Raw genomic sequence first — 18,111 nt, forward strand, 5'->3', positions numbered from 1 at the left:
TGTCATTGTCTCTTTTATTTTATTTGAGGGGGGGGGGGGGGGGGGATTCGAATTTGTCGGATAGTAATTGGTTCCAGTATATGCTTAAAGTGAGTCACCCGAAAATCTACGAAGGTGAGGCCGACAGGGATCATGGATAGATACATTTTTACTTGTTTCAACCGCTTGATAACTGTTGATGGACTTGCGCATCTTTTACCATAGTTTAGTATCACCTCTTCTGAGCATCCTCAACTGCTGCAGTTTGTATCATTAACTTGAAAGCATTAACTTGTTTCATATGAACATTTGAGATTCAAATTTCATGCTATCCTGGTTCATCTTCATCTCAGGGTAAAGCTACTCGTCCCGTTCATATTTTTCGTTCGAACCATCGTACCATCCTAGCAACGGGCCTGATGATGGTTGTGATGTTGATAATGATGATGGTGATGCCCTGATGATGTTGATGGTGTTGATGATGATAATGATGGTGATAATGATGATGCAGCGATGAGGATAAAGGATAATACTGAGAAGTTTAAACCAAAGGGGGGCACTAGCACCACCAACCATGAATCTGCCCCTGGGATCTACTCCTGGTCTATGGGAAAGCACTGAACTGATCTGGACTAAAATGTAGAGCAGGCTTTACGTTGACACTAGTCATTAATTGATTAAAGCTCAATAGTTCTCAAGTCAGTAATGTAAGTGATAGGAAAGCAGCCTTGGTATGGTAAACTCATAGATCTCTCATCTTGTGCAACGGCACATAGGACGACACTGGCTGTTGTATCATCAAAGCCAAATTTGAAAATTGGCTTTCACGGTTGGTACAAAGATTGCCTTGGTAGAGATGACTTGCGAAAAATCGTTCTTTATGATAAGATGATGATCTCACCATTGGCACTTGGATCTGGCTTGTATAACTTCATGTCTTGCAGGAATTCTTCACTGAACTTGTAGCCTTATCGTTTATGCTTAGTTTTGATCAGAATTCCCTTTTTGTAGCAATATCTTAGTGCCCTTTCCATTGAACTGTATGCCATGTTTAGCCGACCAGTGTAAACGCCCCACATGCAGACGAGCTTCCTTCTGGTCGGATTCCCAGTGGATGATGCTAGAGTATTGCCGAGGGTCGAGTAACAACGATGCCAGAAACTGTAACAGTCTACTTTCCCCCCCCATTGGTAAATAATGCTGCGCCAGAAGTGTTTCATCGCGACTGATCAGGTCTCGCGTCTGTCGTATGCGAGTTGTAGGCTTGATTTACACGCTACGACTCGAGTTGTAGGATGGCGCGAGCGTGTTGTATGCGATAGTTGTAGGCGAAAACCTTACCGTCTAAAACGGCCTTAAGAATGCCGGACCATTCATTCCAACTATTTCTGTATTCAGTGACTAAGATACGACTTGCATGGCTCTTTCAGAGAGGCCAAGAGAAAAGCAGTGTCGTATAATCAAAATTGTAAGCAGAGTTTTGCAAACCAAATAAATCTACATCAAATATATTCTTCCAGTGTACCTGGCGTAGTCGGTTTGACCGCATAGGACTTTCAGTCAAAACTGATCATGACGGGAAATTTATGATTTATGTTCCGGCAGGCACACAGTTTCGAAATATCATAACCATTTTTCTATGAACTAGATGTTGAAGTTACATGATGGACGATTTAAGTTCCCTCGTCGACTAAGTCGGCAATTCAGAAAAGATAACATACGAGAGTAGTTCTTTATATTAACTAATTGTTAAACTAAACTTCGACTTTGGAACTCAGGAAAAGAGTTCGATGACGAAAAAACTCACCAGTTCCACTTGACATAATTGCGGTAACCGAAGCTCAGCGTCTTGAAAGAGAGAAAAACCCGAATTTTTTTCTTACGATTCAAGTACCGCACTTATATATGTTTTGAGAAAACTCCACCTAGATCCAATGGTAATAAAAAACAAACACATTCAAATGATTTTGTTCCCATGACAGCCATCGAGAGCTCCGTCTAATGATGAACTATTTGAACAAGCTAGTTTGTAGCGTAATTTAGGACGTAAATTAGGTAGTACACTAATGCAAGAGGTCAGTCGATACTATTGTTTTTTTTAATCGTCTATTTGACTATTATATATACACTAACTACTAGAAACTGTCTCGCTGTTTGAGAAAAATCACGGCTCTAAGTATAGATACCTTCTCTACAATAGACACCATTTATGGCCAAATAGTCAGTTTAGTATATTTGACCATGGGCGAATCCAAACGTATACTTAGCAAAACCAAACAGTTGGTTGGTATAGCAACGCTGATCAATATTAATTGTCCTCACTGTAAAGTCTTGTTCTTATTCAAGTTAGACCTGCTGGAGAAAGGATAAGCCCAATTGAGCCTTTAAACTTTTGCATTGCTTATTCATTTAGCTGAGTCATCCCATTACAATTCGGTGTTAGCTTATTATAGTATTTCTTTTCTTTCTTGGTTTAGCGCAATAACAAATGATACATTCCTTCTCAATATACTTGTGTTTATCCTTTCGTTATGTTGTCGGCTCCCTTTCTTTTCTCGACTTCAACGTCATCATAATGCTCGTCTTCCTCTCTACATCTTAGCGAGCAGCGCTCGGGCAGCGTTCGTTATGAATGAGTTATGCAGTCTATACTATATTGGTAAGTCAAGGGGTAAAGATGAGGAGAATCCCGAAGTACTAGCGAGCAGCGCTCGGGCAGCGTTCGTTATGACTGAGTTCGTTATGACTGAGTTATACAGTCTAAACTATTTGGTATAAGTCAAGGAGTAAAGATGAAGGAAAATCCCGAACTACTAGCGAGCAGCGCTCGGGCAGCATTCGTTATGACTGAGTTATACAGTCATTCTATTTGGTTAGTCAAGAAGTAAAGATGAAGGATAATCCCGAACTACTATGGAGCGGCGTTCGGGCAGCGTTCGTTATGACTGAATTATATAGTCATTCTATTTCGGTAAGTCTGGAAGCACAGATGACGAGAATCCCGAACTGTTACCGAACAATGGCGATGTTGGAGGAATGACAAAAGAGCCATTGCCTGTAGCAGTGGAGGAAGGTGATGTGAGAGAGGGAGGTGACAAGGTGATTGGCAATGTTGAAGAGAAGCTATTACTTGTAGGTGACGACATCAATGGACCCATATCTGAAAAAAATGGATTGGATCGAGTGAGCTAGACACACACCAAAAATGGTACCGCTACAGTTTGATCAAAATAATAACATAATTTCAATATCCAGAAATACCTGGATCAATATCGTTCTCAGCCCCAATACCAGTCAGCTGACTTGTAGGTGAGAGGGGACTGGGAATGCGTTGTGAGGATAACGTAGCGCTGGATGATGCAAGGGTCAGCGGTCCTAGTGACGTAGGAATCCCAATATCTGCCAGAAAGGAAAAAAAAAACGAAGATAAATAAATAAATTGATGATTATCGTCATGATTACATCACCGTCCAATACCCATCATGCTAACCTTCGAATATGTTATCCTCAGTATCAGACATAGCGGTTGACTGTAATGTTAGATTACTATCATCCTGATCCATCGGTATGCTGTCATCACCCAGTCCCAGTCCTTCCTGGCTGGATGACGACGATAAGTGCCTGGGTTCTTGAGGTGGAGAGAACTGATTGTCTTGATTATCCATGGAAAGACTGCACGCAGATGTTAGCTTGCCACCTAATTGTCAACCAGAACGATATTTTTATTATATGTTATTTAGGCAACAGCTACAGCTATATACATTGACTGGTCTATTAAGGGAGATGATAAGAAAGATAGTGCCTCTTGGGTGGATCAATTGATCTTTATGAAGTTGCAATAAAAGTCCTTTCTCTGCTAGAGGGTCCTGAGGTGGGTGGGGGGGGGGGGGGGGGGGGAGGGGCAGCCCCATTTTGACCAAATTCAATTGTCCTAGCCTATGTTTTGCTCAAATCTTAATCCCATTCCCAATTTTTATTTTTTGTTTGTTTGTAAATCTCATTCCCAATGCATAAAATCTAATTTTCCCAGCCCCCCCCCCCCCCCCCCCAAAAGACGTAACCCAGCTGCCATTCTACCCCTTCAGGACCCTCCTGTTAGTAGGAGATAAATAAGGACTAGATCATAAAATGCGGCCATTTTCCATATTGTACATAATCAATGCAATAATGATTTTACCCAGGCACGATCTTTGATGTGGTTCTAGTGTTGTTGGTGTTTTGCTATTTCTTTCTGTAAAACAATTTCTGTAATTATAAGCTCTAAAACAACAATGTTATGAACACCCTGAAACAACCTCTGGGCTGATCAATGTCAAGGCATGTCTAACTACAGGAAGATCAAATTGGAAGTTGCATGATGAGTTTTGTGGAGGGTAGAAAACCCTCGAATCAAGGTGAAGACAACATCTTCTCACGTGTTGCGGAGTCCATGAATTGAATGTGATTCCTTCCCCCCCCCCCCCCCCCCCCCACTACTAAACTACCCTTGATCCTCGATTCTCAACATACATATACCTGTCAGTGGCAACTGTCACTAGAGCTGTCAATCATAGCATATTATACTCATACCTTGCTTGCTTTGAGGTTTTGGTAGTTCAAACTTGACCCACTGGTACTTATTACATTTTTTAGACCCTGGCAGGTTTTGAATGAGGTATTGAATAGTTGGATGAGAATAGCCAAAGAACTCTGGCCCTGATCCAGTATTGGAAGCATCACGTCCTCTACAAACAAACACAATTATAACATTATACATGTCTTCAGGGTTCGTACAGATTTCTCAGTGAAAATTTCCAAAACTTTTCCAAAAGTTTCTCAAAGCCTATTGACTAAAATTTCCAAAACCATCGCTGATATGTTGGCTGATGGATGTTGAAGGTAACCGTTGTGCACTTATCAGCTGGCTCGGCTTCCCAAGGTCACTCTGCTGACCAAAAGTGCCAGCAGGCATTGATTTGCAGCAGGGAAAGATAAACATTGGCATTTTTAATTAATACAATGAAAAGAGATCTTTGCAAGGTAGGACCTGGGCAACCAACAGGAAAAAATCATAACTTTTCCATAGCCCAATGTTCGAAAAATAAATTTTCCAAAACTTTCCAGGTCCTGGAAAAATGCATTATTGATTTCCAAAACTTTGCAAGACTTTCCAAAATCAGCACGAACCCTGATGTCTTACATGATTACCAGTATTAATGGCACCTCATTTGTTTGAGTGTAGCCTTTTCCATCCTGTCATCTCCTTGAGCATAAACCTCCTTGCTTTAGGTAGTTGTATAATAATCTAGATATTATTACACCTTCAGTTATGGTAGCACAGAGGGTGTAAGGTAGCAGTATATTGCTATACATCTATAATCACAATCTAATGTTTTACCTGGCTTTATTAAGGGTTTTTAGTACAACACAGTGACAAGCTGTAGCAGATGATGCATTGATGGGATGGTCTGCGTCATCTTCAGGACACATCTCAAACTGCAGCATGTATTAAGATAAAACATGGTTACCACAACACAATGATATACTATGACAAAAGAGACAAACGCAGTGTTTGATTCTAGAAAAGAATGCTTTGATCCCTATGAAAAAAGATTGTGGTCAGAACTTAATGCTGCTAGACAAAAATGTGTGTTCTCTGTGCCAGCACTCATTCTGGGATCACGAATTCTCAAAATGCTGCTACGTTTCTCGATTACAGACTAATACCCCATTCACACCTAAACGAGTTTAGTTAAACTATGTTTTCATTAGGAAAAAAAATGAGAAACTAGAAACCTACAATATAATAAAACTTTCTAAAATATTATCAGAGCAAGACAAAGGATAGTTTACATGCATTATTTCACCAAAGATTGTGCAGTGTTCGTAGATAGTTTTCCAAACCTGTTTAGTTAAACCACTTTAAAACATGTTTAAGCCTTGGTGTGAATGGGGTATTAGTTACTCAGGGCTAGCCTCATTTATTATAAATGAAATATTTACAATTACCAGAGGTAATGTAGAGAATACACAGCTTGAACAATGACAAACACTTTGAAGTTCCAAGGCTTGTAAAAGACATATGGAAATAAATTAAATGTGGTCATACTCTTGTGCATCGTGCTGTAACTAATTCCTACTACATTGCACTTACTAACCTGTGGTCCAAATCCTCCATCCAGAATCTTGCACGTGTAAAGACATTTTTTATCAGGGTCTCTTATGCTTGGGTAGGTCCTCGAACTACAGTACCCTACTGGCCATATGTATCGTTCTGAGTGAAATCCTGGTCTGTCCCAGACTATCTGTCATACACAAACATTATCACATATTCAATAACCGATAACAAGTCAAATAACATACATGTACTTTTAAAGGGGTAAGTCTAAGTTTATTCTCTGCATGCATCCAGGCAGGAATTGCTGGGTTTCAAAAGTCTGATAAAAGACTTGGAATCTCATTATCTGCTTACTCTCTTCTTATAGGTCAGTTCCAGATGGCTCCCCAGGGATGGGAATGATGTGATCAATGGCTGGGGCAATCAACAGCCATAGAACATGGCTTAACCATAGTGTTAAAGGGAGTGATAAAAGCAAAGGAAAGAGTTGGCCATGTTTACCTCACCAAGACTGTGCACTGTCAGTCCACCCAATATTATAGGGAATATAGGCTTTCCTAAAGCAACAAGGAAAAGAGTATTATTAATCATATTAAAAAGTTACTTTTAGAGGTAGTGCACTCGCCTCTCACCTCTTGGGTCTCAGTTTTGATCCCTGGTATTATCATCTAATGTGAATAGAGTTAGTTAGGTTTTCTCTGTTTTTCCTCCCTCCACAAAATCTAATATGCTAAATTCTAGTTCTATCTGTGAGTTAGCCATGCCCTGACACTAATCAGCCTGGAGGTTGATTCAGGGTTCTATCTGTGAGTTAGCCATGCCCTGACACTAATCAGCCTGGAGGTTGATTCAGGGTTCTATCTGTGAGTTAGCCATGCCCTGACACTAATCAGCCTGGAGGTTGATTCAGGGTTCTATCTGGTGAGTTAGCCATGCCCTGACACTAATCAGCCTGGAGGGTTGATTCAGGGTTCTATCTGTGAGTTAGCCATGCCCTGACACTAATCAGCCTGGAGGTTGATTCAGGGTTCTATCTGTGAGTTAGCCATGCCCTGACACTAATCAGCCTGGAGGTTGATTCAGGGGTTCTATCTGTGAGTTAGCCAATGCCCTGACACTAATCAAATCAAGCCTGGAGGTTGATATCAGGGTTCTATCTGTGAGTTAGCCGTGCCCTGACACTAATCATCCTGGAGGTTGATTGCAGGGTTCCTATCTGTGAGTTAAGAGCCGTGCCCCTGACTGTAGATCAAGCCTGGAGGTGATGCAGGCGTTCTATCTGTGAGGTAGCCATGCCCTGAACACTAATCATCCTGGAGGTTGATTCAGGGTGCTAATCTGTGAGTTAGCATGCCCTGACACTAATTCAGCCTGGAGGTTGATTCAGGGTTCTATCTGTGAGGTTAGCCATGCCCTTGACACTAATCAGCCCTGGAGGGTGATTCAGGGTTCTAACTATCTGTGAGTTAAGCCAATGCCCTGACACTAATATCAGCCTGGAGGTTGATTCAGGGTTCTATCTGGTGGAGTTAGCCAGCCCTGACACTAATCAGCCTGGAGGTTGATTCAGGGTTCTATCTGTTGAGTTAGCCATGCCCTGACACTAATCAGCCTGGAGGTTGATTCAGGTTCTATCTGTGAGTTAGCCATGCCTGACACTAACAGCCTGGAGGTTGATTCAGGGTTCTATCTGTGAGTTAGCCATGCCCGACACTAATCAGCCTGGAGGTTGATTCAGGTTCTCATCTGTGAGTTAGCCTTGCCCTGACACTAATCAGCACTGGAGGTTGATTCAGGTTCTATCTGTGAGTTAGCCTGCCTTGACACTAATCAGCCTGGAGGTTGATTCAGGGTTCTATCTTGTGAGTTAGCCATGCCCTGACACTAATCAGCCTGGAGGTTGATTCAGGGTTTATCGCTGAGTTAGCCATGCCCTGACACTAATCAGCTGGAGGTTGATTCAGGGTTCTATCTGTGAGTTAGCCAGCCCCTGAAACTAATCAGCCTGGAGGTTTGATTCAGGGTTCTATCTGTGAGTTTAGCCGTGCCCTGACACTAATCAGCCTGAGGTTGATTCAGGGTTCTATCTGTGAGTTAGCCATGCCCTGACACTAATCAGCCTGGAGGTTGATTCAGGGTTCTATCTGTGAGTTAGCCATGCCCTGCACTAATCAGCCTGGAGGTTGATTCAGGGGTTCTATCTGTGAGTTAGCCAGGCCCTGGACACTAATCAGGCCTGGAGGTTGATTCAGGTCTATCTGTGAGTTAGCCATGCCCGGACACTAATCAGCCTGGAGGGTGATTCGGAGTTAGCCAGCCATGCCCTGCTAATCTCCTTGAGGTTGATTCCACAGGGTTCTATCTGTGGAGTTAGCCATGCCCTGACCTAATCGCCTGGAGGTTGATTCTCAGGGGTTCTAGTATCTGTGAGTCTTAAGCCATGCCCTGACACTAATCAGCCTGGAGGTTTATATTCAGGGTTCTAAAATCTGGAGCCACTAATCGCCAGGTTGCAGGGGTTCAATCCTGTGAGTTAGCCTGCCCTGACACTAATCTGGAGGTTGATTCAGGGTTCGCGTCTATAAGAGAGAGTTGGCGGGAATCATTCGAGTAATGAAAGGGTTGGAGGATAAGGGAAAAGGAGTCTGTGATTAGACATGCCCTTACACTAATCAACCTGGAGGTTGAGGGTGCTACCGTGAGTTGACACTAGATCTGTGTTCTATCGTGAGTTTATGCCCTGACCCTGTTGCCTGGATGTTGGATGTTTTAATTCAGGTTGAGCCATGCCCTGACACTATCTGTGAAGTTACCCACTTCAAGAGGGTTCTATCTAGCCATCAGCCTAGCCATAGTCAGGTTATTCTGGTTCTATAGTGGGGTAGCAGGTCCCCTATCTGGGAGGATGTTGATTCAGGTTCTATCTTTTGATTTAGCCATGCCCTGACACTCAATCAGCCTGAGTTGTTCATGGAGGGATTCAAGTTAAGCCAGTGTCACCGCTCTGACCTGTGAGCTTCATCCCCCACCTGGATATCATGGTTCCAGCCTCGTTATCTGTCGACTTACACTTCACAGCCTGGGGAAGGTTTTGTTCAAGCTTGAGTTAGGCCATGGACACTTAATCAGCGTGGAGGGATTGACCTGTTTAAGTCGTGAGTTAGCCCACGGCCCTTGACACTAACAGCCTGCTGGGTCTCTTGAGTTGCCTTGCCCCTGACCTATCAGCCTGATTGTTCTCATCTGTGAGTTAGCCATGCCCTGACACTAATCAGCCTGGAGGGTTATCTGTGTTCTTAGCATGCCCTGACACTAATTCATCCTGGAGGTTGATTCAGGGTTCTATCTGTGAGTTTAGCCAGCCCTGACCTAATCAGCCTGGAGGTTGATTCAGGGTTCTATCTGTGAGTTAGCCATGCCCTGACACTAATCAGCCTGGAGGGTTGATCAGGTTCTATCTGTGAGTTAGCCATGCCCTGACACTAATCAGCCTGGAGGTTGATTCAGGGTTCTATCTGTGAGTTAGCCATGCCCTGACACTAATCAGCCTGGAGGTTGATTCAGGGTTCTATCTGTGAGGTTAGCCATGCCCTGACACTAATCAGCCTGTAGGTGATTCAGGGTTCTATCTGTGAGTTAGCCATGCCCTGACACATAATCAGCCTGGAGGTTGATTCAGGGTTCTATCTGTGAGTTAGCCATGCCCTGACACTAATCAGCCTGGAGGTTGATTCAGGGTTCTATCTGTGAGTTAGCCATGCCCTGACACTAATCAGCCTGGAGGTTGATTCAGGGTTCTATCGTAGTTAGCCATTTTGCCCTGACAATAATCAGATGGAGGTTTGATTTCAGGGTTCATCTGTGAGTTAGCAGCCCTACACTATCAGCCGGCAGGTTGATTCAGCGGGTCTATCTGTGAGTTGCCATGCCCTGACGATAATCAGGCTGGAGGTGCTTCAGGGTTCTATCTGTGAAGTTAGATTGCCCTGACACTAAATAAGCCTGGAGGTTGATTCAGCGGTTCTATCTGTGAAGTTACCATGCCCTGACACTAACAGCCTGGAGGTTGATTCAGGTTCTATCTGTAGTTAGCCATGCCCTGACACTAATGCAGCCTGGAGTTTGATTCAGGGTTTACGATCTGTGAGTTAGCCATGCCTGACCAATAATCAGCATGGAGGTTGATTCAGGTCTATCTGTGAGTTAGCCATGCCCTGACACTAATCAGCCTGGAAGATGATTCAGGGTTTCTATCTGTGAGTTAGCCATGCCTGAAACTATCAGCCTGGAGGTTGATTCAGCGGTTCTATCTGTGAGTTAGCCTGAAGGACACTAATTCAGCCTGGAGGTTGATTCAGGGTTCTATCTGTGAGTTAGCCATGCCCTCGACACTAATCCAGCCTGGAGGTGATTCCTCAGGGTTCTATCTGTGAGTTTAACCATGCCCTGACACTAATCAGGCCTGGAGGTTGATTCAGGGTTTCTATCTGATGAGTTAGCCATGCCCTGACACTAATCAGCTGGAGGTTGATTTCAGGGTTCTATCTGTGAGTTAGCCATGCCCTGACGCTAATCAGCCTGGAGGTTGATTCAGGGTTCTATCTGTGAGTTAGCCATGCCCTGACACTAATCAGCCTGGAGGTTGATTCAGGGTTCTATCTGTGAGTTAGCCATGCCCTGACACTAATCAGCCTGGAGGTTGATTCAGGGTTCTATCTGTGAGTTAGCCATGCCCTGACACTAATCAGCCTGGAGGTTGATTCAGGGTTCTATCTGTGAGTTAGCCATGCCCTGACACTAATCAGCCTGGAGGTTGATTCAGGGTTCTATCTGTGAGTTAGCCATGCCCTGACACTAATCAGCCTGGAGGTTGATTCAGGGTTCTATCTGTGAGTTAGCCATGCCCTGACACTAATCAGCCTGGAGGTTGATTCAGGGTTCTATCTGTGAGTTAGCCATGCCCTGACACTAATCAGCCTGGAGGTTGATTCAGGGTTCTATCTGTGAGTTAGCCATGCCCTGACACTAATCAGCCTGGAGGTTGATTCAGGGTTCAATAAAATTTGAAGGTTTTTTCCCAAAAATATTTACGCCCCAAATCTAAGAGCAATTCCTCTGTAAGTTAGCATTAATAAAACACTCTAGTCATTCATTATGGTAAAACTCTAAATCCTCATAACACAATCATGATGTTTGAAAAAATGACTACCTTTAGCATCCACTGGGATTGGTTGTACTTTCCTTTTGACTGCAGTGCCTGGCTTCTTTCTTTTTGGTTTTGAAGATTCACCAGCTTTATGACAAAGAACAAATAATTTGTTAGGTAGTTTCTCAAAGAAAGTTAATTGTTGATTTAAGCAATCTGTACTGCACTGTAAGTCAGTGGTTGGTAATGCTTGGTCTCATTCATAAACCTCACCCATGATTTTGCTTCTCTCAGTCCGAACAAATTAGCCAATCAGTGAACACTTTGTTTGTGGCTTAATATTTCCTAGTTCCAGGTTTGCTGCTCGATACACATTGAACAGCTTTTAATTGAAAAAAAAAAGTCATTTGTGGAAAGTTTTACCAAATATCTTTTAGAAATAGCATATTTTGTTGTTGGTGATGAAAAATATTGCATTTTGACAAGAGATATTAGAAAATACTTGGAAATTTCAACTTTGGCCAACAATGCACTTGGGTGTCTAGACTCTAAATCACTGCTTGGTCCACAACAGGGTGGGTCTAGGGGGTTGTCTACGGCATGTACTGCATAAAAATCAACTTATATCAACTAGTTGTAATCAACTGGAATTTCAGTGAATGAAGAGCCACTCTGTCTGTGGAAAGCCACTGCTAAATCCCATTTCTTCTTCATTTTATTTAATATTTTAGTGTCCCTTTTTTTGCTATTTATGATGATTAAATCCATGTACGTTGGTTGATATGATTAGACTTTAGAATTCTTTAGATAAATGTTATATTCTATAGTGAGCTGGTTGGTTGTTTTTCTTTCTCCCTTTATTGATTATCTTCCTTTTTGAACTCCTAGATCCTAGAGGGTAGCATGGGTGCCGTTCGCGGCTAACGCGTGGTCTTTCACCACTGTGAGTCCAACGGGCCACTGGTTCGAGCCCTGAGGTCGCCACATGTGAAGTGAGTTTGTTTGATGTGTTGTTCTCTCCTATGCTAGGTGGGTTTTCTCCGGGTTCTCCGGTTTCCTCCCTCCGTAAAGATCAACATGTGAGTTGAGAGTTGTGTGTATAAATATTTGAATGTAGTAAGGAGTGTGTATGGAGGATATAGGGCCCCACAAGCTTCTAGCTGTAATGCCTACAGTGTATAAATAAAAAAAAATTGATTTGATTTTAGATCTGCCCGTGAATAATATCCTGTTCCACACATGTTCAGTATGTGCAATAAATATGACGAGAGAGTTCCTAACCTTGTGCTGGGGCAGTAGCATCAGGTGTGGCTTGTGGACTTACAGACATCTTTGGTTTCTTAGATTTTGGTCTTGAAGTCTTTGGTTTGTCAGTTTTCTTATCCTTAGCACCGGGTATAGGAGGAACTGAAACATGCAAATCAAGTTATATTTTTCGAGTGACTTAAAATCTCAGATGTCTGGAATTTTGGTTCTTTGTCTTGACTACAAAATTGTGACACTGAATTCTCATTATCAAGTTGCTGTAATTTTAAAAGTTATATGAAGAACCATGCCACCCGTGGAGGGTCAAATCTCAGCTGCTGTAGCGTTGACAGCGGATGCTGTCCATGCAATAAAACAAGTGTGTAGGGTTTATTTATACTGCTCCATGCTAATTATTTATTTGGTGCGAATAGATGTAAGAGCAGGTAGACAAATGGAGGACTGGCTATATGATAAGAGAATAATAATATTTAAGTACTGCACATGTTACCATAGACATGTTACCATACCTTCTGTTAACTGTATAGCAGTCTTTGGTGGCTGGGTAGTTTTGTTTTGTACTACTTGCTTGGCTTGTGTTACTGTTTTAGCTTGTACTGGTTCTTTTTCTGCTGCTGTTGTCTTGTTTTGTGAAGGAGATTTGTTTTGAGCCACAGGCTTGCTGCTTCCAGATGCTTTCTGTTGTACTGCTAACTTTGCAAGGTTTCTTGCTTGAGAAGTTAGTTTTGCCTGTAGTGCATTCTTAGTCTTCAAATGCTGCCCTAGTCCCTTAACAGCATTTCCTTTCTCTTCTTTTCCTTTTGTTAATGATTTTTTGACTTTCATTTTAGTTTGTGGTTTGTGTTTTTCTAAGGGGACATCAGGGAACATTATTGGTGCAGGTGCATCTTGAGGTAAGGAACTAATACCATGGGGCTGTAAGACACCTGCTTCTGTAGCAGCTTGGTACTGAAACAGCCTTTTCAACAAGAACCTGTGAAAATCAAGATGACACTTCTCAACATATGCATCATATCTTATGTATATCTGAACCACAAATTATTCACAGAGGAGATACTGTATAATTGTCAGACTATTTCATAGTTAATGCACCAGCAGGGCCAAAAATAACAGCTGGTCAGCCACCAGTCAGGATGACCAGCCAAATTAGTTTTACCTTGGTCATACCTTGTTTCTGGCTCAACCTTACTGGTTAAAATGGCTGGCAATGCAAGGATTTGAATAGACAAGTTCCAGTTCTGGCTACACATTGTTTGATGACAAGCCGTTGTTTTTTGAGCAACATCAACAACACAACTTATACTAATCTAGTCTATTTTGGTTTTCACTTTTCCTGACTTACTTTCTTTCTGCTTTAGCTCTTGTCAACTTGGCTTCTGTTCTTGTAACATCGTCACACGCAGCAGCATTTAACTATATCAGAATAGAATATACATTCACAAAATAAATAGTAATATCTGATGGAAGGCCTCTATAAAAGGTGTTCAACATTAAAATGTAGCCATACTATACTACAGCATATAGATGCAACTACTATGGTAGGTAAAAACACCAAAATGACCAGGGGTGGGGGGTTAGTACTCCCAAAGGGCAAACATCATTAGTTGCTATGGAGCATAATTCAAAGACACCTTAAGTTAACATGTTCTCTATATCGGAACAAAATTGGTTACTTACAAATATGAGTTCCTTGACCATTTTTCTTAAAGAGTAGTACTTGCTTTTGTAGTCATGATGATTGCTTGCTTTAACTACCTTTGATCTTGGTGATGCATTAATACTATAGTTATCCATACTCTTCAAAAACAATAAGAAAATCCTGTATATTAACAACATATTATGCCAGTAACAGGGCTCAAAATAGCGGCCTAGCAATGGCCAAATGGCGATGCTCTGCCAAATGAATAAAAATATGACATGCAAAATTTACTGGAATGACCTCCCTTTACCATGCTCCTTAACTATGGCAGTGAAAAAGCAAATTTTTATTTCAAGCCCTGCAGTAATTGTATTGACTGAGATATACAAGGAGAGTATTAAGACTAGTGATACAGCTGTACTACACAATACATGTATCAAAGTACATACCTCTGACTGATCTTCTCCTGAATCTGAGCTGCCATCTGATTCTATATCATCAACATCAACATCCTAACATTATGTTGGAAGAATCAAAAGACAATCATGAGATATATCATCATAAGCATGGTAACACACTGTATTTAATTATTTCTGCAATGTTCCACGTGATGAAGTGTCAATGAAGAAGACCAATGATGGTTTTGGTTGAAATATCCACATTTTTCAATTATTGTATGGGATAAAAAATTATACAATGCTTTCTTGTAAGTCAAAATGAAATATCCTATTACTTATATTTTCTTACATACTCACTTAGAGCAGTTTTCGTATGACTGTGAAAAGCTCACGGCACAAGCACGGTCATGTGACATGGCAAGGAATACAAGCCAGACCAATCACATTGCTCAAGGAGTTCCTCCTCATCCAATCAAATGCCCAAAACAGGGCACGAACACAGTGCGGACAAAATCACGCCAAAGTCATGGCACTGCCAGACCAATAGAAATGCGTGAGAAAAAATATCAGCCATTCAAAATGCTTGAAAACATCACTGTTGTGGCAAGGCACGCATACGTCACCAAGCTTTTCACAGTCATACGAAAACTGCTCTATAAACCTCCAAGCACAGGAGAGAACCAACAAACAACTCTTCTCACATACGACACCATCAGGACTTCAACCTGGGTTGCATTAATGATAGGCGGCACATTAGCAGCACATGCCACCCATGCTATGTACTTATTGACTGAGTGGGAGGGCTGTACGGGAAAATATTTGGCTCAAGGTAATGTTGTACGGACCGAGCGCAGCGAGGTCCGTACAAATGACCGAGAGCCAAATATTTTCCCGTACGGCCCGACCTAACTCAGTCAATAAGCATTTTATCATATGACCCTCACGAAAATAAAACTAATTAAGAAAAAGAAAGCGCGTGGATTCGAGCAGGGCCGGACAGGTTTTTCCGGCCCGCTTACGTCAACCCGTCCGGCCCCAATCACGTGACTTTTTCCAATGGTTTTATTAGAGTGTGCGAGCAGGGCCGTACGGGTCATATGATAATTCTCTATATGTCATATATGCATACACATGTCATATATTGTATATACTGTAAATGCATTACACATATTATATTGACAAAGGATGATCATCACTTACCAGAAGGGCAAACCATCCTAAACGACCTTCAATTCTTTTAAACTTTGAATGATCATTAAATGTCTAGAATGAAAAAATGAACATCAAAACTTTAACAAAACAACCCAAGCCCTATCTGTCTGCCGTCTGGAACAAACTACAAGTTAAAAGAAGTAATTAATCTTTAGTCTAATTATAATAGATAATCATAGAATAGATTAACAAAAGAAAAAAATATGGATTTTTAGCATTGAGTAGTTTCAGTTCTTATTTAGGATGCTCCACTTTCGAATTTTTTGATTTCCAGTAAAATATTCAGGTCGTAGTTCCAATATAGGTATGGGCAGTTTCAAAGTGTGTGTATCAACACTGACCTATTTACAGTTCTGTTCAGTGACCACAGATAAAAGTTCCAAGTTGGAGTAATTGCTGCCCATTTGCTAAAATATAGTTTATCATGCCCAGCAACTACAACCTCATCTTGGAACTATTATTCATAGTCACTAGTGATTTTGTGAATATTTTGATGTTGAAATGAGGCTAGTAAATGAGTATGTGATAAAGCAACACAGGCATATTTTATGCATTGCTATCAACACAAAACATTTGGTAAGACTTACTTCTTTATAGAGGATTGACTCCAGATTGGCAAGAGATTTGGCACTAAAAATAAAATAAATAAAGACCAATTTATTTTTCATGGTTCAGCTATGGTAAGTATTATAAACTGGAGAATTGATATCTAAAATCAATACCTTTGAGGTATAAGGCCATATTCCACCATCTTTTCTTCTAAATCTTTGATGTGTAATTTTCCTCCTTCAGCTATTAGCACTTTCTAAAAAGTGGGAGGAATGAACTTGAACTTTTGTTTATTTACACACATATTAATGTTTACAAGTAAGTATATATATATAATACAATTTGAAATAAAATAAGAGATTTTTTGAGGAAAAGAATTATCAGTGTTGTTCATCATTGGTACAGTGTGTGCGGTTGTCGAAATAGTGTAAACTTTCAAATATTATAATGACGAAAAGGTAAATTATACACTGTGAAAAGATGATTCTGTTTCATTAGAAATTCATTCTGCATCCTGTTTCATTCTGATGATACTGTTTCATTAGAAACACCGACGCAGCTCACACTAGTTTTTAGCTAGTTATATCTTTTCAAATATTATACTACTTAAAAATCATTGCTCCATTTCAAAGTAAAATTGTTTGAGTTTTTTAAAGAGCACTTTGTAGAATATTGTAACACAAAAATATTAACATGTAGTTCCAGAAACCACCCACAGAAGAAATTGGAAATTGTGTAGGGGAGGGGGCTCAGAGAAAGAACAGGATTAAATATTTATTGAATGTATGATAAAATAATTATTGAAATCGGTTTTACACATAATATTGTAAATTATCAAGACCTCAGCTCTTTTATGCGCCGGTAGCCTAAGACTTCGGCAGATAATGCGGCCATGGTCATGATAATTTATAATACATTGTTCAACTTCATCCAATCATTGTTCAATATTAACCAACCTCTGCAGCATCAAGTAGTGTCCTGGCTGTAAGGTCAGGTTTTGGCATTTCTCTAAAAGAAATAAAAGAATAAAATACAATATTATTATGGGATAAACATAGGATAAATATAGATTAGTTTTACTCCACCTTTGAAATTGTTAGCAATTGCTTACATTTGCAGCTAAATATGGAGTAATGAAGGTTAGGCGTTACTTTTATTGTGTCCATTTGACTATTGAAAACATACATTTCACAAGTATTTTTTTGTTACACAAGTTTGTTTTTTTTTTTTTGTTCATTATTTGTGCTGCAGAAAAGGGTTGGATGAGGGGAGTAATGAGTAAATAAAATATAAAAATAATTCTCCCTCCAACCTTCCATTGGCAAGCCAATGTGTTTCTCTAACCCAGTTTATTTGCAATATTTTGAAGACAAGTATATAACTCATCCATTATTTCGAGACCCCACTTTGCAGGTCACTAAACTTACAGATCCCTAATCTTTCTCAGTGCCTCGTGGTCCAAGCGCGAGCTTCAAATTAAGCTCAGCCTGAATCGAAACGAAGTATATCCGAACAGAGTAATAAAATAATAATTTTCTATGACATACTCATCGTTATTGTCCAAGGGTGTTTGATGTAGACTAGACATCTGGTCGAGGTAAGGAAAAAGAGACGCGCCTCCAATCTCTCCTTGATTCCCTGAAGACAAAGAAAACGAATCCAAAGCACTAGGAGATATCGATGTAGACAGCTGTATGTTTGGTTTATCCATATCTATGAGGAATAAAGGGTTAAATGGAACCAGAATGTCGACATTTTCACCCAAAACAAATCCACCATCTTGGATTGGGATGACTATGCGCATGCGTAATAAGATGACTTCTGC

General features: G+C 40.8%; 1 protein-coding gene across 2 annotated transcripts; it reads right to left on the reverse strand.

Annotated features, from left to right (window-relative positions):
- Positions 1–2,059: 2,059 nt before the first annotated feature.
- LOC116300783 (uncharacterized) lies at positions 2,060–18,094 on the reverse strand. 2 transcript variants are annotated; one of them, XM_031709722.2, is made up of 19 exons: positions 17,834–18,094; positions 17,243–17,294; positions 16,460–16,542; positions 16,325–16,367; positions 15,726–15,788; positions 14,577–14,639; positions 14,166–14,285; positions 13,831–13,901; positions 12,998–13,461; positions 12,504–12,629; positions 11,286–11,369; positions 6,578–6,633; positions 6,117–6,263; positions 5,357–5,454; positions 4,549–4,703; positions 4,157–4,210; positions 3,470–3,676; positions 3,241–3,378; positions 2,060–3,139 (listed from the first exon to the last, which is right to left on the reverse strand). In XM_031709722.2, exons 1-19 carry the CDS (start codon positions 18,088–18,090, stop codon positions 2,943–2,945), a joined length of 2,478 nt encoding a protein of 825 aa, XP_031565582.2. In that variant the 5' UTR covers positions 18,091–18,094; the 3' UTR covers positions 2,060–2,942. The 2 variants fall into 2 exon arrangements, with proteins under 2 accessions (XP_031565582.2, XP_031565583.2); XM_031709723.2 differs by lacking the exon at positions 4,157–4,210 and having other exon boundaries at positions 17,834–18,093.
- Between the last annotated feature and the right edge of the window lie 17 nt (positions 18,095–18,111).

Source organism: Actinia tenebrosa, unplaced genomic scaffold (genome assembly GCF_029948245.1).
Source record: "Actinia tenebrosa isolate PJP-AT-01 unplaced genomic scaffold, QUT_ActTen_1.0 PGA_scaffold1__47_contigs__length_23844297, whole genome shotgun sequence".
Classification (NCBI taxonomy): domain Eukaryota; kingdom Metazoa; phylum Cnidaria; class Anthozoa; order Actiniaria; family Actiniidae; genus Actinia; species Actinia tenebrosa.